At 35.2% G+C, this 25,852-nt stretch overlaps 1 protein-coding gene across 1 annotated transcript in view; it reads left to right on the top strand.

Moving 5' to 3' along the window:
* Positions 1-25,852, top strand: part of GUCY2C (guanylate cyclase 2C) — a 118,951-nt gene that overhangs the window by 59,606 nt on the left and 33,493 nt on the right. The window contains exons 12-19 of the mRNA XM_031938235.1: positions 1,665-1,776; positions 3,780-3,861; positions 9,929-10,034; positions 15,760-15,822; positions 16,306-16,377; positions 20,052-20,156; positions 21,335-21,421; positions 25,282-25,414. Of these exons, the coding sequence (XP_031794095.1) occupies positions 1,665-1,776; positions 3,780-3,861; positions 9,929-10,034; positions 15,760-15,822; positions 16,306-16,377; positions 20,052-20,156; positions 21,335-21,421; positions 25,282-25,414 (760 nt within the window). The remainder of the gene's footprint in view (positions 1-1,664; positions 1,777-3,779; positions 3,862-9,928; positions 10,035-15,759; positions 15,823-16,305; positions 16,378-20,051; positions 20,157-21,334; positions 21,422-25,281; positions 25,415-25,852) is intronic.

The raw sequence follows: 25,852 nt of genomic DNA, 5'->3' as shown, positions 1-25,852 counted from the left end.
CATTCATTTGGCAGTTATTTTGTTACTCTAGAGAGAGGTGCTATATCTGTGATTTCATTGCTTATTGGGAACTCTTCTTTGAAAAAGACTCTTCTATCAATGCAGGGGAGTACCTTCTTTTAAATTTATTGTTTTAGGGAGCTGCCTAATGTGCTAAAAGGTGCTTGACTGCATTAAAAGGGATTTCTTTCTAATAAGCAATGAAACACATCATGCCACTTTATTATTACTTCATGTTGTTATTTACTTATCTTAATCTGTACCATATGGCCTTTCTATCCACATGCTAAACTTAGTAAAAGCAAGAACTATCTTCTTGCCATTCTCTCCCTCCCTCCCTCCTTCTCTCCTTCCTACTTTTCCTCCCTCCCTTCTTGTCTCTGTCCCTTCCTCCCTCTTTTTCCAAGTGGGCACAGATAGATCAACATATATGCTTGTATATAGTCAGATTTGGGCTATAGGTGCAGTTTGAGGTTTCTGCCCCAGAGGAAAGCTCCTTGGCCAAAGGAGAACTGTGTCTGAGTTAACCAAGTTATAGGTTCTATAGTAATTTAATTACTATGGATAGGGTATAGAATGGAGAAGCACTCTATCAAAACATCACTGTTTTGCAAAGTGTCAAAAGGATATTCTAGTATAATTGAAGGGGAAGAAAAATAAATCACAAGAAAGAGTTTATTTTTAAAAATTGTCTTAAATTATGAACTCAACAAACATGAATATTTCAATAAACAAAGAGTAGGAAAGAGTATTAAAAACTTTGTTACATACATTAAAAAGGTAAAATGTACCTGAAATATAACACAGTCATCTAAATCCCCCTGTGGATTTCTCTCTTGTCTTTAACATTTAATTGATGGGTTTTTTTTCACCACTCTCAATACCTATTAACTCCCTGCCCACTCCAACCTCCCAAATTGTAACCAGTATGTATAAATAAGGAAATAAATCTGCCTTTTGGCCCTGTCTGAAATGACATGCCTTCTTCAGCATCTTTCATCCATTGTCTCTCTGAGAAGAGGTGGGAAACAGACAGAGGGATGCTGTAGGCTTCTCAAGTTGGTCAGAGAGATAATTGTGTAATTTTAAGTGTGAGTATTCACACCTCAGAAATCTGCAAATACTAAAAATCAGGGCTTGATTTATAGTCATTTCGATTGTCTAAACAAAAAAGAGTTGGAGAAAATGCAGATTAAAGTTAAAAGTATATATATTCTATATACACATTTCTTTCTTTCTTTTTTTTTAGAGAACCAATAGTTAAACATTTACCAGCACATTTTAGATACATACTTAATCTTTATCAGTCTTCCAGAGTTGTTATTGGTCATTGCATTAATCAGAACTATGAAGTTTTTATTTTGTTGTTGTTGTTGTTTTCCTGAGGTATTTGGGGTTAAGTGACTTGCCCAGGGTCATACGGCTAGGAAGTGTTAAGTGTCTGAGGTCAAATTTGAACTCGGGTCCTCCTGACTTCAGAGCTGGTGCTCTATCCACTGTACCATCTAGGAGTCCCAGAACTCTTAAGTCTTAATTATGAAAATTGTCCCCCTGCATCCACTGGTTTCACTCTGCATTAGTTCTTACAAGTTTCATAATGGTTTAAACAAAATGCTTCTTTCTTTTTACTGGCTTTTTTTTTTTTTTTTCATTCACTGCCACAGTATAAATATCTTTTGCGCTACGACACTCATCTAAATAAGACTGTTCACTTTGAGGATAGACCTAGTCTCACCTGGAAGAATCAAAAACTTCCCCGTGGTGAACCAGGAAAAAGTAAGTAAGACATTTCTGATGAAATTTCACTTATTAAAGTTGTTTCTGATAGCAAGGAGTAGATCCCATTGTTTAATGTAGCCTATGTTTCTAGTGTTTTAATCTTAAAACATATCATCTTAAATATATTTGCCAATTTGCTATGTAGGTGTAATATGGCTTGAGACAAAATAACTTCCTTCCTTTTCACTTTCAAATACCAGTACTTTGACTGAAACTCTACTTAGGAATGACATAGAATCAGTCCCAAATTAGTCTTCATCTTTGATTCTCTTATCTAGAGCTTTATCTAAAAGCCCATGAATTTTTGGGGAAAAGAAACTAAGAAATTACTTATATGGACATTGGGAGTTCCCAGTCTGAACAGATATAGGCTGATGGTGTCTGGTTTATTGTAAAGACTTAGAAGAAATTGAGAGAAATTTTAGCATAGTTCTTATAGGATTAAACACCTACTAATGGATGATTTGCCTACAAAATACATTTTATTTTTTAGAAGGTTTTCAATTAATTAATTTTAGGATAATAATTTTAGGCAAATATTGTTTGTGAATAAAATGTTGACAGCTGTTACCTTACTTTGGTCTATGATCATACTGCTGTTTGGGAATAAGATAAATCTTTTAAATGTGATTTTAGAAATCTTAGAATCTCCCTACAGATCTTTTTTCAGTTTAAGCATTTCTACTTCCTTTATTACTCCATCTGACTGTCATATTGACCTATTGATCTAAATTGAGTTCCACCGATCATTTCCAGATAACCGTTTGTCTACCAAACCTTCCTTGTCTTGTGAAGGTGATTATTGAACCCAAATAAAGGACTTCAAATTTAAATTTCATCTTATCAGATTTGGCCCATTATTCTATCCTACTGATATTATTGGATTCTGATTTCTTTATGTACAATGGGTTAGCTATCCCATCTAGTTTCATGCAAGTTGTCTGCAATTTCAATAAGCATGTCATCACTATCTTTATCTAAGTTATTCATAAAAAAATAAGCAATATAGTATCAAGGACTGATCCATGAAGCATTGCATTAGAGACCATCCTGAATCATTCTATTAACCTAATAATGATAATCCTTAGATATAGTCATTTCAATCTGGTAACCATATTATCATCTAGCCCAGCAGCCCACAAAACCAAAACTCCTGAGTGCTTCCTGATTTAGATTAGAATGTAATTGGGAAATGTTTAATAAATAAATAAATAATACTACAATTTAGGTAATGTCAATATTGTGGTTTTCTAAGTCAATATGCATCCTATAGGGATCTGTTTTAATTTGAATTGGATATCACTGACCTCCCCTGTGTATTTCCATTCTTTGTATAGTATGACTTCTAGTTCCCTCACCTAATTGTTTGCCTTTAGACATATTCTAGGTAGTCAATATCTTTGAGAAAACACAGAAAATTATTTTTCTAAGCTGTTCAGAACTACTAGTTACTTTTAAAAGCTCATTCCCAATACTTTTCCATCTTCCTCTTTTAACATTGTCTTGACATAGTGGGTTTCTATCTATTGAAATTAGGTGGCTCAATGGACAGAATGCTGGGCCCTGGAGTTAGAAATAACTGAATTCAAATTCAACCTCAGACACTAGCTATGCAACCTTGGGCAAGTTGCTTAATCTCTGTTTGCCTCAATTTCCTCATCTGTAAAATGGGGATAATAAAATTACTTGCCTTCTAGGGTTATTATGAGGATAAAATGAAACGATAATTATGAAATCCTTAGCACAATGTTTGGAACATACAGGTATATAAATGTTAGTTTTTTTTCTTCTGGCATAGTAAGGGCAGGGAGTAGAGCATATATATGTACAGATCAAGGAGAATGAAACTAATTGCAGAGAAAAGTTTAGAAAAAAACCTAGATTTTTTTGTTTCCCCTCTAGGTCGCATTTGACAACTGTGATTTTTAAAACAAATGCTTTTAAAGATTTATTCTCAATGATTTGTGGTAATGGGTTATTCTTTGTTTCCTCTACCACAGATCCTGAAATCCTGATGATTGCTGTCTTTGCCCTTACAGGAACAGTTATATTTATACTATTCATCTCTCTACTGGTGCTCAGGTACTTCCCTTATTAGGGGGTAGGATACACACACACACACACACACACACACACACACACACATACACCCCTTCTACTATTCAGAATGATCTTAATCCATACTTAAAGAAAGGAGCATGGTGTAGTGGATGGAGTACCAAGACTGGGAGTCAAGAAGACAGGATTTCATAAAGTCTAATAATTAGATCTAAATATGGAAGGGACTTCATAAATCATTTAATAAACTAATTATTCTAAATTAGGGGGTTGCCCTTATTTAATAAACAAGTAAACTGGGACCCAAGAAGCTCTAGCAAATTATTCTAAGTTATATAGATGGTAAATGTTAGAGATAGGATTTCCAGGTCTTCTGAATACCCTTGATACCTCCCAAACCTCATCTCTGATATTTACTCCTTGGAGTTGGGTAATTGCTTACCCAACTCTCTGAGCCTCAAGTTCTTTATCTATAAAATGAGGATGAATAATACCTTTAGGACCAATGTCTCAAAATCCTTATGTGGTTCATATGAACTAATGTGTGTAAAACTTTGTACAAAATTTTGAAGTATAATAGAAATGGCAGTAGTAATCTTCTTTATTATAATTATAATTGACATTTATTATGTTCCAACAAACTCAACAGAGGTTTATCTATTTAATCTGTTAGTTTATTTATCCATTTTGAGGGGATATCTGGATTTACTTATGATTTTGTCAGTATAGGAAATTACCAGTGTGGGAACTCCCTATCCTGTATGCCTAGAAACAGGTCCATCAAATCTCAACTTGGATCAGAATCAGGAAGGCACATTGTACACGCTCTAAGGGCAGAATCCTCATTGATCAGGGTCCTGTTTCATAGATTTCTACATGAATCTATTTATCTATAGCTGTATTATATAATATATTTGTATGTATATCTGTGTAACTCCATTTCTAGTTAGCAAGAAGGTAAAGAATCCCTATTAGCCATCATGGAAGCTCCCAACATTTTTCTTCTCAATTCTCAGGGAAATGACTCTCTTAAGAACTAATGTAGTCATACTAATCAATAAATTTGCTCTATTCTTTGCAAATACCTAAGAGTATGGACTGTCCTGAAGCACATCAGATAGGGTGAGCAAAGCTTTTCCATAAATAGCTATGACAGAAAGTAAAGATGTGGGCATAAATCCACATGAAGGCAAGAGAGCTACCACCATCACTGCTGTGGTGGATATATGGGGTAATCAAGACCAAGGAGCAATGTTTTCTATTTTATTTTATTTTGTATTTTCCCCCCCAGTTACATTCAAAATAAATTGTTTTTTACAATTGTTTTTAAAATTTTTGAGTTCTAGGTTCTCTCCCTTATCCCCACCCACAATTAAGAAACCACATGTGAAGTTATACAAAACATTTCCATAAAAGTTAAATTGTAAAAGAACACATAAATCTCCCATCCTAATGAAAATAAAAACCCTCAAGAAAAATTAAGTTTAAAAAAAGGAGAGAGATAGAGAGGAAAAGAGAGGATGCTTCAATCTGTATTCAGATATAATCAATATGGTTGGGATTTTTTATCATAAATCCTTCAGAGTAGTTGCACATGATTGTACTACTGAGAATAGCAAAGTTATTCATAGCTGGTCATCCCAGAACATGGCTGTTACTCTGTACACAATATATTTCACTTTGCTTGAGTTCACAGAGGACTTTCCAGGTTTTGGGTTTTGTTTTTTTCTGAGAGCATCCTGTTCATCATTTCCCAAAGAACAAAAATTTTCTTTTACAAATAAACACCACAGTTTATTGAGCCATTTCCCAAATGATGGACACATCCTCAATTTCCAAATATTTTTTGCCCTGAGAAGAGTTGCTATGAATATTATATATACATATATATATACATATATATATATACACACACACACACACACACACACACACTTATATATGTTATTTTCTTTTCTTGAAAAAAATTTCTTTTGGTATTCATGACTAATAATGATTTTGTTAGATCAAAGGATATATATGAATTGATAGCCCTTTGGGCCCAGATCATATCTTTTGATCATTTATCAATTGAGACATGGCTCTTATTTTTTATATATTTGACTCAGTTTCCTCTATGTTTGGGAAATGAGGTCTTGTCAGAGAAACCTACTTTGAAATTTGTTTTTATAATTATTATTTCTAACTATAATTCCCCTTATTTATTCTCTCTCCTTTTACCCTGTTCCTCCTCAAAAGTGTTTTAGTACTGACCACTTCCTCCCCTAATATGCCCTCTCTTTTATCACCTTCCCTCATTCCTATCCCATTCCCTGCCCATTTTCTTGCAAGGTAAGATAGATTTCTATAATCCTATTGAGTATGCATGTTATTTCCTCTTTGAGTCAATTCTAAAGAGAGTAAAGTTCATTCATTCACGCTTTTCTCCTTTTCTTCCCTTCCACTGTAAAAGCTTTTTCTTGCCTCTTTTCCACTTCTCCTTTCCCCTTTCTTCCATATATTTCTCTCTCAACCCTTAATTTCATGATTTTTAAAAAAAGGTATTATCCCTTCATATTCAATTCATATCTGGTACCTCTGTCTCTATATAAGGAGCAATGTGTTTTAACTCTCCATCAGTCATACCTCTCCCTCATTTATGGATCAGCCTATTTCTGCATTGTCTTTTCAAGTTATACATTTCTTGGATGATATTTTTTGTTCTACTTCTTGTATGCAAGCTGCCATTAGTAAAATGCCGCAGTCAATTTATACCTTTGCATTCTCCTTGAGTTACCCATAATTCTGATTCTTTAAATACTGTGGTTTTTCCATGACTCATGACCATATAGCATTACCAAGAAGATTTTTTAAAAACCAGACCTGTGATTTCTTTACCACAAGGAGCTAGGGATGAGCAGTTTCCTCCTACCAAAGCAGATGGGAACCTTCTTGTCAATTTAGAGACTGAGACAGAGAGGAAATGGGATTTAACTCAGGGCCATCCTAGCAGTGGGTGTCAAAGGCAGAACTGAAAATCAAGTCCTCTTAAGTCCAAGGGAAGCTCTCTAGCCACTAAATCATGTTACCGTTCTGGGAAGTTACTGATGTTTAAAAGATATAATTTCTTTTTGTTAGGATTATCTTGAGATTATTGAAATCCCTGTGCTACTTCACAAATGGAGTCCAGTTCTCTTTTTTCTACTCAATTCTGGAGCCATCATGCTATCTATTGAAGCATATATTTATATGTGTGTATATTATATGTACATATATATATATATTGCACATATCTATATATGTATATATTACACATATCTATGTGTGTATATGTGTGTGTATATATATATGCATATAAATAGAAATATTTATTCATTCTACATCAATGGGGTTAGAATTGTGGCATTCCTGTGATCTAGAAAATCTGCATAAAATATTTTGATCCTCCCTTTGTATTAGAGAGGATGTCTGAATTATCATGATATAAAAAGAAAAATATGTTGATAGTACATATTATAAATATATTTTAAGAATTTCTGAGTTTCTAGATTTTTTTTTCTGTGTATTCTAATGGCCTTTGCATGCCCTCTGCAAAACTTCCCTCAAAATTTCCATTTAATTTCTTATGATATCCTATGACATATTGAATCTGCAAATGAGGAAAGGCATCATGTGGAAGAGATAACTATATATTTATATGTGTATATATGCATGTATGTATGATTTTAAAATTAATTTTGATTTAATAGAGAAATGATTTTAAGATTGGTTATCTATCTGTATCCTATGAATAATTTTCTTTTAACCAGAATATTTCATAAACAAGAACACCTTTGTTCTGGTATAGAATTGACTAAGGCTATTCTTTGGCACATTAGTTTTAGTATTAGAACAAAAATAAGGCATTTGTAGATCATTCAACAGTTAACCAAAGGAGATTTACTTAGCGGTAGCTAGAGCATCTCTGGTTGATTTAACTAAAAGAAGCTCCCTAGACTGAGGTATCCTTAGTGATTAGAGAGGGCATCTAGTACTCCTTAAGAATACTTCATACTCAGAAATCAGGAAGGGATGACAACAGGCCAAGCCTTTATTTTCCTCAGCCAATCGAGTCTTGAGGAAAGGGTGAATATCATTTTAGTAAAAACTGGCCTTATTTACTTGTAGAGAGGGCTTAGGGTATTTCTGTTTATGTAATTCTGCTTGGAATGTTGGTTGTTCAATCATTTCACTCTCTGTGACCCCATTTGGGATTTTCTTGGCAAAGATAATTGGATATTGGAAAGTTTGCCATTTTCTCCTCCGGCTCATTTTACAATTGAGGAAATTGAGGCAAAAATGGTTAAGTGACTTGCCCAAGGTCACACAGCTAGTAAACATATGAAACTTGCCCAAGGTCACACAGCTAGTAAACATATGAAACTTGCCCAAGGTCACACAGCTAGTAAACATATGAAACTTGCCCAAGGTCACACAGCTAGTAAACATATGAAACCACATTTTAATTCAGGAAGATGAGTCTTCAGGATACTCTATCCACATTGCCACCTAGCTACCTCAACTTTAGTCTACTTTGTGTATAGTATACATTCTTTAATTAACCAATCAACAGTCTCTAAGCTGAGGATCCCACTCCTCTAGTTTTTTATTTGGAGGTTTATACAGGGAAATGGACAATAACGTTCTACCCAACATGATGGAGAACATTGTGCTATTTCACCATTGGATAAGAGAAAATTCAATGTTTGTTTATGATTTATGATTAATGATTTTAATTAATTAATGTTTATGATTTATGATTAAGAAGGAGAATCAATGACCTCTTATAAGTTCCCAAATTGAGAATCTTGGGAAAAGAAATTACTCTGGAATAAGGTTGTAAAAACCTTTCCTTCATAACATAGTAGATAAGAGAAACTTCCAAATAAGAGAAACTAACAAGATGAAGATGCATCTCAAAGAAGTCACTAGTTGTAGAGAAATAACAGGATTTGCCTAAAAACTAAGTGTCAGACATGAAGATTATTGATGAACAAAAAACTCCCAGAAGGGAGGTTAATTCCTACTAATTTCCATTGAAGTGTTCTCTATAAGAAAAAAAGTTAATTATTTGTGGGGCCCTGTTGCCCAGCATGAAAATCATTTGGCACTGCTGGGGTGAGAAGCTGGAATGCTCTTAGTCATGATTGGAGTGAAATTCTAAGAATGTCAGAGCTAGAGGGGGCCTTAAAGATTTTCTAGTCCAATCCCTTCATTTTATAAATGCAAGAAGCTAAAACACCATGAATTTGTGACTTGTCTAAGTTCATGCTGTTTAATAGCAGAAACTTTGATTTAGGCATAAGTTTTCTAACTACAAGTTCAGCGCTCTTTCCACTAGACTCCTTTATAAAATGTTAAGAGATTTTGGTACTCCTGCTGAAAGAGCCAGTTTTCTGCATGGTGGATGAATAATTAACAAGGAGTCTCAGAGGTAAATTAATTCAAGTATATGAAACAATGGTAAGGGCAATACTGTTCTTACATAAATTGCATGTATCTATACAAGCTGGTTCATCTTCTTGGACAATTTTCAAATTAAAATTTATCTTTAAAGCTCTAATTTCTTGATCTTTGTCTTATACTTTTCAGAATGTTAGCGTGAAAAGGGCACTAGACCTGATGGTCAGGAGATTTAGATTTTAGTCCTATCTCTTTCTCTAGTTCACTATGTGAGTGTGGGGGGAAAATAAGCAAAACAAACCAAAACAAAAATTTGTCCTTTTTTTTAGCTTTCAATTCCTTCATTTGTAAAATGGTCAGGAGGTTGAATAAGATAATCTCTAAGTTCCACTATTACTCTACAGATCTAGAATTCTATCAAAAGGAACAAGAAGAGCTCAGAGCCAGAGTTAATAAGGAGATATAAAGGTTCAATAGCAAGCTTTACTGTAAGACCCTCAGGCCATATTTTGGTGAATATAGAATTAAATCACTTGTCCATCCTACTTCAACATGCCAATTAATAATGATTACCTGAGAGAGTCAGTGTGTTTCAATTTTCTCTGAATACTCTGAGGATATATGACATGTTGCTGATAGCCACTGGCTAATCAATTTTATTTATGTAAAGGAAAAATAGAAAGAATAATGAACTTCGTCAGAAGAAGTGGTCCCATATTCCAACAGAAGAGATTTTACTTCTGGAGACTAATGAGACTAGCCCTGTGAGCCTGAAGGTAAGGCCCAAATCCTTCCCAACCCCTTTCTGTTTAAGTACATCAAGAATGGGTAAAATTTTTTTGTGTATAATCTTCTAAGACTATGACCAGTGCTAGACAAATGAATTACCTTTCTTGCCACTCTTTCACCAATATAATATTTTTGATATTTGCTTCTAATCCCTCAGGATCCTACTTTTTGCTTTTCTGGATGGAAGCTAATTAATTTGATAAACTCATTGGTGCTGGTGCTGTGTTAGGAGCTACTCAAAGATTAGTGTATTATGTTTTTCTGGTAATATATTTGCATTTTAATAGTAACTTTCTGTAAATTCTGAGACAAGAATTTCATTCAGAGATGTGCTGGTAAAAGTTTAAAAGCCAACTGTCAGAAACATACTTAAAATTTAATCTGTTATTAACATTCTCCATCACTTTCTTAAGACTAGACAATTGATAATACAATAAATCAAGTTTATTTGTAGTATTTGCATACTTCCAAGATATTATTCATACTGAAAATTTGGTTCTTAACAGACAGTGTGAACTAGCTCTAGTGTATCTTTGGGTCATTGTGGAAAATCAGTGCAGTACATTTCTGCCACATTGGGGCATTTGTTTCTATTAAAAGAAAACCAAAAAAACAAACACTATACCCCCACCCCCAAATCATCTATTCTAGCAGGGACTAACCTGCTTAACAATGGCAATTGTTGACTGACCAATACTTTTTGATAGCCAAAAGAAGTCCCTAACTACATGATCAGTGTTGTTAGACCTCATTCTCCTCATGTTGCCTTCCAAGTGCTCAAAGCCTCCCACTGCCAGCTCCACCCAGGTGTGCCCTACTCTCAACAGTGTTTCTTGTTCCAAAATGAAATCTCCTCTTCCCTGACCTCCACTATCAAAACTGGCTAATCTAATCTCAACTAGGTACTAAAAAGAAAATGAGCTAATTGAACAAACTAACTCATACTGAGGTGTAAATGAATGAGCTTGTCCCCTTAATTTCTCCAGAAATATTGACATTTTTACAGCAGGAACCAAAGTAAATATGTGACAGTATAATCAGGGGTTCTCAAACTACAGCCCGCAGGCCAGATGCGGCAGCTGAGGACGATTATCTCCCTCACCCAGGGCTATGAAGTTTCTTTATTTAAAGGCCCACAAAACAAAGCTTTTGTTTTTACTATAGTCCGGCCCTCCAACAGTCTGAGGGACAGTGAACTGGCCCCCTATTTAAAAAGTTTGAGGAACCCTAGATAAGTGCTTCAAACAGAGTGGTTTAAATAGGGCATAAGAGAAATTTTAGATGAAGAAAAAGAGAAATTTAGCATGTGGCAAAGTGACTAGAGAACCAGGTCTAGAGTCAGAAAGGCCCTCTACCTGAGTTCGAAACTAGCATCTGAAAGGTACTAGGTATGTAACACTAGGCAAATCCCTTAACCCTATTTGCCTCAGTTTTCTCATCTGTAAAATGATTTGGAGAAGGAAATGGCAAAAACACTCCAGAATCTGTCAAGAAAACCCTAAATGGGATCATGAAGATTCAGACATTACTGAGCAACAACAAGAGAGATTTTGGAATGGGAGTGGGATGTGAATGGAAATCTTACAAAGCCACTTAATCATAATTTGTAGGCCAGTGTGTCAAATTCAAATTTTAAAAGGGCCAGTAAACTATATATAAGCATCTTTTTGGAGGCATATTAACTTAGAAAATCACATATTAATAGTATGTCTTTTTTTTGTATTTTAATTTATTTTGTCACATATATCACCATCACATTTTAATGTGTTTCCCACCTTATTAAAAAATATTGTGGATCTCATTCTGCCTTCATATTGTGTGCTTGATACTTCCATTGTAGGCTATCCCTAATATACCTGCGCATAAAGTCAATTCTATTTTTGCCCCAAAGATTTCTTCAACCACCTCGCGATACTATTTGAAATTCCTATAGTTCATTACTATGGGCTAAGCTATTATAAGACTTTGAGCTCCTTGAGGGTAGGCCTTATTTTAACAGCAGTCAAGACATGTCAAGTATTTTGCAAGCCTAAAAGCACTGCATAAATGATAATTATTATAAATTTCATAATTAGCATTAAAATGTGTATTCTCCAGGAAGGGTAACACATTAAACCATAATAACAATTACCTTGGAAGGAACAATAATAAAAGTATTTATGTAGCACTTTAAGGTATGCAAATATTATCATATGTATAATATGTATATATATATATATACATTACTATGTTATTATATACTATTATATATTATAAAGTCTTAACAAATATTATCTCATTTGATGCTTGAAAGAACCCTGGAAGGTAAGTGTTATTGTTATTGCCATTTTACAGATGAGGAAACTGAGTCAGACAGAAGTTGAGTGACATGTTCAAGGTCATACAACTAGCAATTATTTAAAACTGTATTTGAACTCAGATCTTATTGGTTCTAGAGCCAACATTTTATCCACTAGGTCACCTAACTATTTATAGGACCAATAACAATAGCTAATACCAAGAATAAAAATAGATAGTATTTATATAGCAATTCAAGGTCTACAAAGTACCTTACCCTCAAGTCATTTTATTTCTTATGCGAGAGGAATGAGACCCTGAGTAGATAATTTTACAGAATAGAATAGGGAAGCAACAGTAAAGAACATATAGGGCATTCATATCACATTGTGACTTGAGTGGAAATAAGATTTGGAGATCCAGAATCTGGAATTTTACCTGGAAAGAAGAGAAGTTGATAAATATCTTAGGTATTTCAGAGGTAAAATTCAAAGCAATCAGCTGGGACAGGAAGAAAAAGATAGTTACCACTTGTCTAGGCATGCAGAGGGTCAAGATTAATAGGGTCAAACAAGACAAGTAACCCAGGCTAAAGAGACTATGGAAAAAAAAGGAAGCTAAACATAGCTTTTATACAAAAACAGACAGGTATGATAGAAATGATAGATATTATTTAATATTTTTGGGTAATTTAATAATTTTAGTAATAATGCCAATATTTAAATAAAAGGATGGTCACTTAGTTGTCTCTCTCATAGAACAAAGGCAATCATGGTGGCAGGCTCATAGTTTTCAAGATTATGTGTTCTCTATGGCAGTAATCAACCTTGACTAGTTAACAATTAATGAGAATGAATATTACAATGAATGTTTTAGAGTGACATTATGTCACTTTTTGGACAGAGACTATCTCTATATCCAGTACACTCTTAGGCAATGAAGGCAAAAGTGTCTATCTTGAGGATATCTGATTTTGTGAGGAGCAGAATTGACCTAATAATTTAGGGTCTTACCTTATTTATTTAATGCTGTATAATCTGCTTCAACCTATGCAAAGCAGAAAGAATTACATGCATTTGCTTGAAATGGTTCTTCTTATTGGTAGCTCTTTGTTGCCTTGAAGAAGACCATGACATCAGGGAGATAATGTCATGCCATGTGACTGAATTGGATTTAAATGAGGGAGGGCTGTTTTTCCTCCAGTGCCATCTGTGCCCAGTGGCAAAATATAAATCAGGATGACTGGAGATGACTTTAGATGCAGTGGATCACCTTGGTCTTTTTAAGCTGAGGTCTGTAACAGGTCTTGGTTTGATTGAGCCAAAGCCCAATAATGATTAAAGGTAGATAAAAAATGAGGCAGAGAATGGCCTCTTTTACCCAGTCAAAAAAAAATCAATCTAGAAGGGTTTCTGACCAAAACAGAAACAACTACTATTTACATTCACTCTGAGAAAATCAGGGCCCAAACAGTGATCAACTGGGGTTTTGGCTGGTATTTATTGTTGGCCAATCAGTGAGAGTGAGAGAGATTGGGGTTTAAAGTATGGTTCTTAAGAAAGAGCCCCCAAATCCCAAGATATCTTGCAAGGTTTAAGTTGTCAAAATTTACATTCTTTTGGGCACAGCCCTGGCAGGTGGATAGAGGGAAGGGAAGTGAAAGAAAGGGAAGGAAGAAGTAAAAGAAAAGAAAAGAAAAAAAGAAAGAAGAGAAAAGGAAAAAGAAAAAACAAAATAGAAGAGGAACTATGTTGCCCAAATAGCGACTCATTGAGGTTATTAATTGTCCTTTGTTCTCGAAGAAGGACATGACATCAGGGAGGTGACATGTAATGTGACTGATGTAGATATCAGATGATGGTAGGCATCGGGGGACATGTTTTGGGAGAAGCACCAAATGGTAGGCTTCAGTCATGTGAAGAATTCACAGTGGCCAGAATCGTTGACAAAAAGTAGGGGTTTTTTGCTTTTGTTTTTGTTTTTTGTTTTTTGTTTTTGTTTGTTTTTTTAGTAAAAGAGGTTGCAGACAAAATGAAGAAATACAATAGACACTAGGAATGGTAAATATGAAATAGAGTTAGAAGAGCATAGAAAGGGTTTTTAAGGAAAGGGCAAGTTCTCTAGTGGAACTTACCATTTGCCTGGAAAAAGGAAGCATTCCATGAGGTTGAGATACGCCCATGGCTAGTGGTCCTAAAAGAACTGGTTAGCTGGAAGGAGGAGAAGCGGGTCAGGAGTAGAGAGGTACCATAAGGCATGGTGGGGTCAGGAGGTACCACGTGGCATGGGGGAGGGGTACTAGATGGAGAGTCATGGTGAACAGCGCAGCAGGTACGACACAGGCTCTGAGTAGATTTATAGGGACATGCCTGGGATTTCTGACAGGACTTGGCAAGGTAAGGCTGCCCATGATCCCTACAGAGGGGGAGAACTCAGATAGATTTCAACTGGATGACTTCTCCAGAGGGTGAGACCTCAGAACTAAACCTATCTTGATAATCAGAGCTTTCTCCCTGCCTGCCCCAGGGAATAATTTTTATCAGTGTTTCAGTTTCTCTCTCTGTCCACCCATCATTCAGGACCTGCTCCACACACATGACATGCAAGTCTATTGGATTTCAGTGAGGGAGGCTGTGCTAAGTCACCAGCCTCACTTTCTCCTCCTGAGTCATCTGGGTCCAGTGGCCAGAGATAGCTCTGGGCTGGAGATGGCCCCGGATGGAAACGGGAGTGTGATTAAACAGAGTCTTTGACCTTGGTCCAGGGAAGGCCAGACCCTCTCAAGCTGAGCTATCGTATTGACTACCCTGAATGAAAGGCGTACCATTTTAGGCAAAGTTATGCACCTTGGGTAGTCACAGAGAAACGATTTGAAAATTGCAATTCAATCACGAACAAGAATTTAAGGAGTGCCTGCTGGAGTGCATTGTGATGCAGTGAGTAGAGTTCTGGGGCTGGAGTCAGGAACACATGAGTTTAAATGTGGCTTTAGACACTTACTAGATGGGCAAGCCCCTTAGCTTTTTCTCTGCCTCAGTTTCCTCAAGCATAAAATAGGAATAATAACAATAATAATACCTATCTTCTAGGGTTGTTGTGAGAAATAAGTAGCAATTAGCACAGTGACTGGTAAATAGTAGGCACTTGATAAATGCTTGTTTCCTTCCTTCCTATTTTGTGCCAGGTATTTTGCTAAACATTGAGGATACAAAAATAGGAAAAAATTGAATAGTATCACTACCACCACCACCAATAATAACGAATCCAGTTACTACTCTTAAAAGCTCACAATCTAGTGGAAAGACTCTCAGTACTAATCTAGTCTAACCAATATAAGAAAGGAATGCCCATAATCCATTTAATGCTAGATGATATTGTAGCACTGGGACATGATGTTATGTCTCTGGAATGAATAACCTTTTCCTCTGGTACCAGATTGATGAAGATAAGAGACGTGATACCGTTACAAGGCTACGTCAAGGAAAATATGACAAAAAGGTAGTTGGACCTCATCTTTTCTTTTCTCTGACTTTTTATTAAGGAACACATGTGTTTAAATGATGGATGAGAAGGAAATCATTATGTTTCTAATTAGCTCTTCCAAACCTTAGCTGAAGCCCAATACTGAGCCTTTAGAGTAGTCAGTAGCCTGGGGCTGGGAGTTCCTGAAAATGTTCCAGAAGATTATTCCCCGGGGGTGGATGAGAATGGAAAAGTTCAGAACTCTGTTACATGAGTTAGAGAGCTACAATTACTTAGACTCCTTTCTAAAACAGTGTGTGTGTGTGTGTGTGTGTGTGTGTGTGTGTGTGTCCCTGCTTATGAGGGATGGGAGGGAGAAAAAAAAAGTTCCAGGTAGTACTGAGCACCTAGATCAGCTCCAGTATAGACACAGACACTTAAATCTTGTTAAATTAGGAGGGTATAGTCCAAGGCAGGACTTTGGCAACCTTCTGACGTTACCTGATCTGTTCTGGGCAGGTGGTGATCCTCAAAGATCTCAAGCACAATGATGACAATTTCACTGAAAGGCAGAAGATAGACCTGAATAAGGTATGCGATTATTCCCTTCTCAAAACCAAATTCTGGATTTCCTATCGTTTTTGTTAAGAGCACCTCCATTTATTTTCCTAAATCCTTAAAGTCACTGTGGGGAGTGGTCAAGGGCAGGAAGAAGAGATCAGGGTCACTGTCCACAACGCTCTTCTTCTTACTGGGAATTCCTTGTAGATATTCCTACCTGGCATAGAAGGGAGTCAGGAATAAAAGAGGTGAGGAGTGTGGTTGGCTGAAACACACTGCTTAATTTGCAGACCAGTTCAGCATTCAAGGTCTTCTCCTGGATCTCAGACTGCCAGGTTGGGGGCTAATCTGATTCAGATGTTACATGTGAGATAAATTGGGGACTAACCTGATCCAGATGTTATATGTGACATGTGAGAGTACAGTGTCGTGTGATAGGCAAAAAACCAGTGAGCTCAGAAGACCCAGCCCTATTTGTGTTTTAGAATCCCAGAATCCCAGAGTGGGAAAGCACCTCAGAAATTACATAGTCCCGACCCATGCCAAAATCTTAAACCTGTATTAAAAGAACTTCCAACAAGTTTCAGATGGACAGTCTCCAGAGATAGAGATCTCATCACCTACTCAGGCAACCTCTTTCACTTTAGATATTGCTCCCCATAGTGACCCCACATCTGTCTTCTTGTAATGTACTCTTATTGCTTCCAGTTCTGTCCTCTGGAGCCAAACAAATCTAATTCCTCTTCCACAGGCCAGTCCTTGAAATATTTGAAGCCATATTATGTCTCCCCTATTAATTTTCTCTTCTATAGGCCAAACATTCCCATTTTCTTCAACTAATTTTCACATGGCATTATTCTGGGTCCTTTCACCATTCTGGTTACCCTTGTCTGAGTATATGCTAGCCTTGGCTTGAAAGCCTTTTAAAAACAGTCAAGATTAGGAGAAAAGCTGAAAGCTAGGGAGAAATTTTTTTTTACAATTTTTACAAATTTCTCTAAAAATGACCTCCTTTCTCAAATACATAGAGAACTGAGTGAAGCTAATAAGAACATAATTTATATATATATATATATATATATATATACACACATATCATTTATATATATATACATATATATATAATAAGAATAATCTCCAATTGATAAATAGTTAAAGGATATGAACAGGTAGTTTTCATAAATCAAAGCTATCTATAGCCATATGACAAAATGCTCTAAGTTGCTATTGATTAGAGAAATTAAAAACAACTCTGAGATCCCACCCTACACCTCTCAGGTTGGCGATTATGACAAGAAAAAAATGATAAATGTTGGAGGGAATGTGAAAAAAATGGAAACACTAATGCATTGTTGGTGGAGTTGTGAACCATTCTGGAAAGCAATTTGGAACTGTGCCCAAAATGCTACACAACTGGGCATATTCTTTGATTCAACAATATCACTTTTAGGTCTGTATTCCAAAGAGATCATTAAAAATAGAAAAGGACTTGCATGTTTAAAACATTTATAGCAGCTCTTTTTGTGGTGGAATTGGAAATTGAGAAGATGTCTGTCACTTGAGGATTTGTTGAAGAAGTGTAAAATATGATGGTAATCATTGTCCTATTGTCCTATGAAAAATCTGAGCAGGATTATTTCCAGAAAACCTAGAAAGATTTAAATGAACTGATGCAAAGTGAAATGACCAGAACCAGGAGAACATTGTACACAGTAACAGCTATATTGTACGATGATTAGTTGCGAATAACTTAGCTGGTCTCAGTAATGCAATAATTCAAAACAATTTCAAATGACTCCTGATGAAAAATGTTAACTGCCTCCAGAGAAAGAACTGATGGAGTCTGAATGTAGATCAAAGCATATTATTTTTCACTTTCTTTATTTGTATGTGAGTGAGTGGGGGGAACTGTGTTTTCTTTTACAACATTACTAATATGGAAATATGCTTTGCAAAATCATACATGTATAATCTATTTTAAATTGCTTACCCTCTCAGGTGGGGAGAAGAGAGGAAAGAAGGGAGATGACTTGGAGCTCAAAATTAAAAAAAAAGAATGCTAAATTGCTTTTATATATACATGGGGAAAATAATAAAATATTACTTAAAAAAATAAAATATGGCCTTTAGAACTTAACACAATATTCCAGATTTGGTCTGGTCAGGGTAAGTGTATACAAAGACAATCAAGAGCCTTGTGTGGATACCATGAATCTATTAATGCAGGCTAGAATTGCATTGCCTTTCTTGGGTACCATATCATTCTATTAATTAATAATGTGTTTGCTCTTCACTAATGCCTTAGATCTTAAAAACAAAACAAAACTATTGTCTAATCATATCTCTCCTGCCTCCTTATTTGTGCAGTTGACTTTTGAATCCAAGCATAGGAATTTATATTTGTTTCTGTTGTTTCATTTTATGTTATTACCTTACCTGCAAATAAAAAAGGATTAACTCTGAGATCTCTAAGGTTCCTTCTAGCTTTAAATCCTATGTACAGCTATTCATATCATACTTAATGATTTTTAATTTCATTATCATGTTTCATACCAACAAACTGATGAATTAGGGATAAGGAGTGAATATTTTATTTTAGTAAAGACTTACTTTATTTTATTTTTTATTAAAGCTCTTTATTTTCAAAATATATGCATGGATAATTTTTCAACATTAACTCTTATAAAACCTTGTGTTCCAATTCCTCCTATCCTTTCTCCACCCACTCCCCTGGATGGCAAATAATCCAATATATGTTAAACATAGTAGAAATATATGTTAAATCCAACATATGCATAAACATTTAAACAATTATTTTGCTGCACAAGAGAAATCAAATCAAACAGGAAAAAAAAATGAAAAAAAAATGCAAGGAAACCACAACAAAAAAAAGTGAAAATTCTAGGTTGTGATCCACACTCAGTTCCTACGGTTCTCTCTCTGGGTGCAGATGGTTCTCTTCATCACAAGATCATTGTAACTGGTCTGAAACATCTCATTGTTGAAGAGAGCCATATCCATCAAAAATAATTATCATATAATCTTGATGTTGCCGTGTACAATGATCTCCTGGTTCTGCTCATTTCTCTTAGCATAAGTTCATGTAAGTCTCTCTCCAGGCCTTTCTGAAATCATACTGTTGGTCATTTTTTACAGAGCAATAATATTCCATAACATTCATATACCGTAACTTGTTCAGCCATTTTCCAACTGATGGGCATCCACTCAGTTTCCAGTTTCTTATTACTACAAAAAGGGCTGCCACAAACATTTTTTGCACATGTGGTCCTCTAGTAAAGGCTTATTTTAAAATTCAATTTTATTTTAGTTTCAAATTCACATTTTCTCTCTCAACTCCTTACTTCTCATATCCATTGATAAAGCAGACATACAAGCAAAACACATTCCTCCACTGGTTATATATATATATATACACATACATATATATGTTTGGTTTTTTTTAAGTCTCAATCTGTACTCTGAGTCCAGCACCTTTCTATCTGGGAATGAAGAATAAGTTTCATTATGAGTGAGTTCTTAAAAACTGTGGTTAGTAATTTTGATGATTAGAGTTCCTTTGTTAGAAGGCTTAATCTTAAGAGACCTCAAAGAAATAAAAAACATTTTTTTATGTCAACATATTGGTTACTGCTCTATCAGCATTCTCTAACTGTGTTACTAACTATAAAAATGTGTTATCCTAGTTACTGCAGATTGACTATTACAATCTAACCAAATTCTATGGTACAGTGAAGATAGATGCCATGATCTTTGGAGTGATTGAATACTGTGAGAGGGGATCCCTTAGGGTAAGTAACCAGACTTTCAATTTTATTCAATTTTAATACTTTACTTTTGTTCTGAAAGAGAGGGTAAACCTATCTATTAATGGAATCCAGGGAAATCTAGGATAGGAGATCTTCTAACTATGGCTTTTGGAGACTGGAGCCTTGATCATTCAGCTGATCATGGAGCAGTCAACTCAGAATTTGAATAATCAGTCTTATTGGGTCACTTTAACAAGACAAAAATTAGATGGGGGTTGCAAAAGAACAGTGAAGGGAAGTTTGTGGGTTTTCCATCTTTTATCTAAAATGAGAGATCAGAATTTAAAGTAGTTACCTTGAGCATTCATTCCACCAAGTTCACTTTCAAATTTATTATTATGGTTGGATAAGTCAGCTTCTTCCCTACTGCTGGGCTTGGCTCTCATTCCTTCAAACTATGCTGGTGAGTTGGCTCATAGTAAATCCTAATTTGGACTCCTATCACTAGATTTACAATATTTCCAATATTCTTTTATTTTATAAGCAGGAAAAAAACCATAAAGACATAAGGAGGCATATATTCAAAGGATCATATATCAGCCCTATAAAAGAAGAACATGAAAGACCACATTCATTGGGGATAATGGTCTATAGTTGTCTTTTTTTTTTTTTTTTTTTTTTTTTTTTTTTTTTTATATATTTGTATTTTTTTATATATATATATATATATATATATATATATATATATATATATATATATATATATATATATATATATAATTAAAGGAGAATGGTGGAATTTTTTCTCAATATTTTTAGTAATAATTTTTGTAGCACTTAATGGATGAATTTTACAATAGTTTTGTTTTGTTTTTACTGTTTGGGAATTTTAGGTTAATATGTGATGAAAAATTCACCAAGAAACCACATGCTTATGAAATGCCAACTCTCTCATAAGAGTGGATCGTGCTCAAACATTTTACTTTGGACAAAAAATGAAAAAATAAAGCTCTATTGTAGACCTTGTATGTCTTCCTAGTGATCAAAATATACTTTGACAATTTATTTAAAATTTTCAAGGAAATTCTTAGGTATATTGTCCCATTTTAATCTTTGCTATTCAAAGATCTTCATCTGGAGGTTTTTATTATTATTAATAATGTAAGAGTAACATCCTTCCATACCCAATAACATTCTTCTTTCTTTTTTATTTCACTTAGGAAGTTTTAAATGATACAATCTCTTATCCTGATGGCACCTTCATGGATTGGGAATTTAAAATCTCCGTTATGTATGATATTGCCAAGGTAAGTAGATGGCTTGCTAACACTAAGTTACCTAGAGAAAAATGTATCATGTTGTCATATCTACTCTATATTCAAGGTGTTAGACTTTTCAGCCAAATGTAAGTCAGATGAAATTCATTCATTTCTTATCCTTATATTAAATGACTGTAAAAATAATTCCTAATACATTCCAATTAAAATTTATACTTTTCTAATATATTATTAAACTTAATTAGTAAGAAGGGCCCCCTTGCAGTTCTCTAAAATTTGCTATGTCTTTCTGCCTTTTAAGGAGTGATTGGTGGTATAATTTCTGAATATGATAGTAAGTGGTATATGAGTGATAAACTGATGATATATAACAAATTAGGCAGAGAGTAGTATTTTTAAGCAAATGGAAAATATTGCAGTGAGAAAACTCATTTTGGCATAAAGTGAAGAAGATTTGAGGGAAAATCTGCATATGCAATAAAATGATGGCTTTATCAGAACAGTCACAGGGTCTAGTCTGAGTTAAATTCTGGTCCTCCCCTGTGCCTAACATGGTATTTTGTACACAATAATAGTCCAGTCCTTCTGCACTGGGTTTTCCAAATCACTTCTCTAATATCTTCATAATGGACTACCATGACCTCCTACCAAGATCTTTCTGATCCCTGCAATGGATAGTGAACTCCTCTACATAAATTATGGTGTATTTAAATTTTATGTATTTTATATTTACTTCTCTGGATAAAGTTGTTCCTCCAATAGAGAGTATTAGCTTCTTGAGGACGAAAACTTTCATTTTTGTCTTTGCATCTCAAAACCTGCCCTTCACCTAGTGCAGAGTAAGTGATTAATAAATGTGTGTTGAATAAAGGAATAAATAACTAACATAGTGCTTTGCACATAGTTGATTTTTTAGTAAATGTTTGATTTAATGGAATGTTTGTAAGTTGAGGGAGAGAAAGTCCCTATAAGTTCAGATAAATTTCTTGAAGGAAATGACAACAGAGGCTTGAAAAAGAAAGAAAAAATTTCTTTCTATTTATAGTATAATGAAGAACCTAATGGACAGTGATTCAGAAAGTCTATGTTTAAGTTCCAGCACAGTTAACTTAAAAGCAACATGCTTTCTTCAATCTTGTTTCCTGATCTTTGAAAAGAGAAAATCATTTAGTAGAGAAAGCACTGAAATGTGGATTCTAATACCAGTTGTTTGACCTCATTATGATGTCCACTTATTTCAGTTGTGTCTGATTCTTTATAATCTCATTTGTAGTTTTCTTGGCAAAGACTCTGGAGTGGTTTGTCATGTCTTTCTCCAGCTCATTTTACAGTGGAGAAAACTGAGGCAAACAGGGTTAAGTGACTTGTCCAGGATCATATATAGTTAGTAAATGCTTTAGGTTGGATTTGAATTCAGGAAAATGAATCTTCCTGAATCCAGACCTATCCACAATCTATCCACTACACCACCTAGCTACATCTATAACAAAATACATTGTACTCTCCTTTGATCAAAATGTGACTTTGTTTTATGTTCAATTCTGAGTGCTACATTTGAACAATTGCATTAACAAGCTGAAAAAGGTTCAGAAAATGATAAACAGGATAGTAAAGGGCCTTGAAATCATGTGCTATGAGTATGACTGAAGGGACCCGGAGATGTTTTGTCAAGAGAAGACTTAGTAAGGTGAGAGCAAGAGGTACAGTATAACCATCTTCAAGAAATTGAAAGGCTAAAATGGGAAACATCAATTATACTTGTTCAGTTTGGCCAGAACTGTGAGCAATGACTGAGCTGTAGAACGGTAAGTTTAACCTAAAAGTATATTTGCTAACAATTAAATCAAATGGGCTACCTCAGAAGGTAGTTTGTTTCTTCTCGTTGGAAGTCTTTGAGCAAATCTTTGTTGGACAACTTGTCAAGCATGTTGTTGAAAGGGCTTCTCTCCAGATATAGTTCAGACAAGATAGACCCAAAGTCCTTCCAACTCCAAGATGCTGTGATTCTATGACTTGCCCAAGGCCAATAACTAAGAAGTGATAGACCTATTATGTGAAGTTAGGTGCTCTGATTCCAACATTTACAATTCTTTCCCCTATATTAAACTTTCTCCTTTAATAGACTCAGAACAAGGGATTTAAAAAATAGTAAAATACCAGATTACCAATTGAAAAGTAAATATATTACCCTGTCTAAATTCTAATTCTTTTCCAATTCTTTCTGATAGAATAATGAAAAAAGAATGGGAAGCATTGATTAAGCACATTTTATATGCCAACCACTGACCTAAGTGCTAGAGATTCAAATACAAAAAATAGAGTCCCTGCCCTCAAGGAGCTTACATTCTGATTGGAGAGGCAATACTTTTAGAGAAGTAGAAGCTAGGAAAGGATGCTTTGGTTTGGTAAGTCACAGGAATGAGTGGACTCATTGACAGACTCCCTCTACTATCTATGGAAGTACTGAGTTGATTATATTTCCTCAATCAGTCAGCATTTATTAATTGTCTTCTATGTGCCAGGCACTATGCTAACTGCTGGGAGAAAAAGAAGACAGGAAAGGGAGGATGGGAAGTACTCTTTACATGGCAAGAAGATGGTTAGGATAGAATGTGAAGCATGATTAAATATGGAAGTCCATTTAGCTATGTGAATTTGCATTCACAGTAAGGACAGTATGAACAAACCAGGGATTCCAAAACTGAATGGATTAAAGTGGAATAGTTTAGAAATCCTATGGTTCAGAAGGGCCTATAGCAGAGCAGATGGCAAGGTGACTGGGGTAAAATATGAAGCACGGCTGGGACTGTCAAATATTTATAGTCCATTTAGACATGTAATTTTGTTCTCATTTACTTATCAATTAGAGCAGGGGTCCTCAAACTTTTTAAATAGGGGGCCAGTTCACTCTTGGAGGGCTGGACTATAGTAAAAACAAAAACTTTGTTTTGTGGGCCTTTAAATAAAGAAACTTCATGGCCCTGGGTGAGGGGGATAAACGTCCTCAGCTGCCTCATCTGGCCCGCGGGCCATAGTTTGAGGACCCCTGAATTAAAGCATCGTATACCCTAAAGTGGAAATGCCAAAGATGAACGAGTTAAGGTCTCCTCCCTTTCCTATAAGGCATGGTTTCCAGAGGTCCAGTGGTACAAAAAGTAAGAAGCAGGGTGGCCAGAACTCTGCCAGGGTAGAATAAGAAGATAATTTCATGTCTCATGGCACAGAAAAGCAACTACAAGATCCCTGGTCATCCGGGGATAAAGAACATAAGATCTCCATAACAAAATGAAACATAGACTGGGAAGTATAGAATCATAGATCCTAGAATCAGAAAGGACCACAAAAAATGATTTGGTCCAAATCCATGCTTCCTAAGTATTATTATGCCCTTTTACAGATTAAAGAGCTGAGGTTCAGAGAAATGAAACAGCTCAAAGGTCACATAGGAAGGAAGTGGTAGAGGAAATTATAAATATCCTTATCACCTCTGTCCTAGAGCAATTCCCTTTTCATTATGGGAATTTACTGTGCTTTTGCTGATGGGAAATTTAAGTTAAACTATTTATCTTGAAGATAACCACAGTTTTATTGCATTGTTAGCATATCATTTAGGCCTCATATGCTGAGAAAAATATGTGTGCAATGGTTGGTGCATAGCAAGTCCTCAATAAATATTTTCTGATTTTAATTGAATTAAATGAACTGAAAAGTTTAATTAACTGAGCTGGTGGATTGCTATATTTAGTAAGTCCCCTAACTTGTTCACTATTTTAAAAAGAAAATCATATCAAAAAACAAAACATCTGTGAATTTTCAGTTATTTTCAAGGCTATCAGCTATTTCATTTCCTTCCTTTTTTTTTTTTCTGTTTGAAATTGGAAAAATGATAGGGAATGTCCTATCTGCACTCCAGTAAAACTGAAGTACATGGTCGTCTGAAGTCTACTAACTGTGTGGTAGACAGCAGAATGGTGGTGAAGATCACAGATTTTGGTTGCAATTCCATTTTGCCTTCAAAGAAAGGTCAGTAATTATCCTCTTTAACTATAATTTCCATACTTATTGTTGGCTTTATCTCTGGGTTTGAAGTTTTTTTATAATCACAGCTGAGCCATTTGTATCATAGAATAGAGTAATGGGAGGCAGCTAGGTAGTGCAGTGGATAGGGTACCAGCCCTGAAGTCAGGAGGACCTGAGTTCAAATCTTATCTCAGACACTTAACACATCCTAGCTGTGTGACCCTGGGCAAGTCACTTAACCCCAATTGCCTCAGGAAAAAAAAAAAAAAGAATAGCGTAATGGGAAATCCTATCCTAGGTGGTGAAGTGGATAGAGAGAGCATCAGGCCTGGAGTCAGGAAGACCTGACTCTGGGCAAGTCATTCAAAACTGTTTACCACAGTTTCCTCATCTGTAAATGATATAGAGAAAGAAATGGCAAACTACTCTTATATCTTTGCC

This window comes from Sarcophilus harrisii, chromosome 5 (genome assembly GCF_902635505.1).
Source record: "Sarcophilus harrisii chromosome 5, mSarHar1.11, whole genome shotgun sequence".
NCBI lineage: Eukaryota > Metazoa > Chordata > Mammalia > Dasyuromorphia > Dasyuridae > Sarcophilus > Sarcophilus harrisii.
The sequence above is the reverse complement of the archived record's forward strand: the minus strand, read 5'-3'. Positions and strand labels throughout refer to the sequence as shown.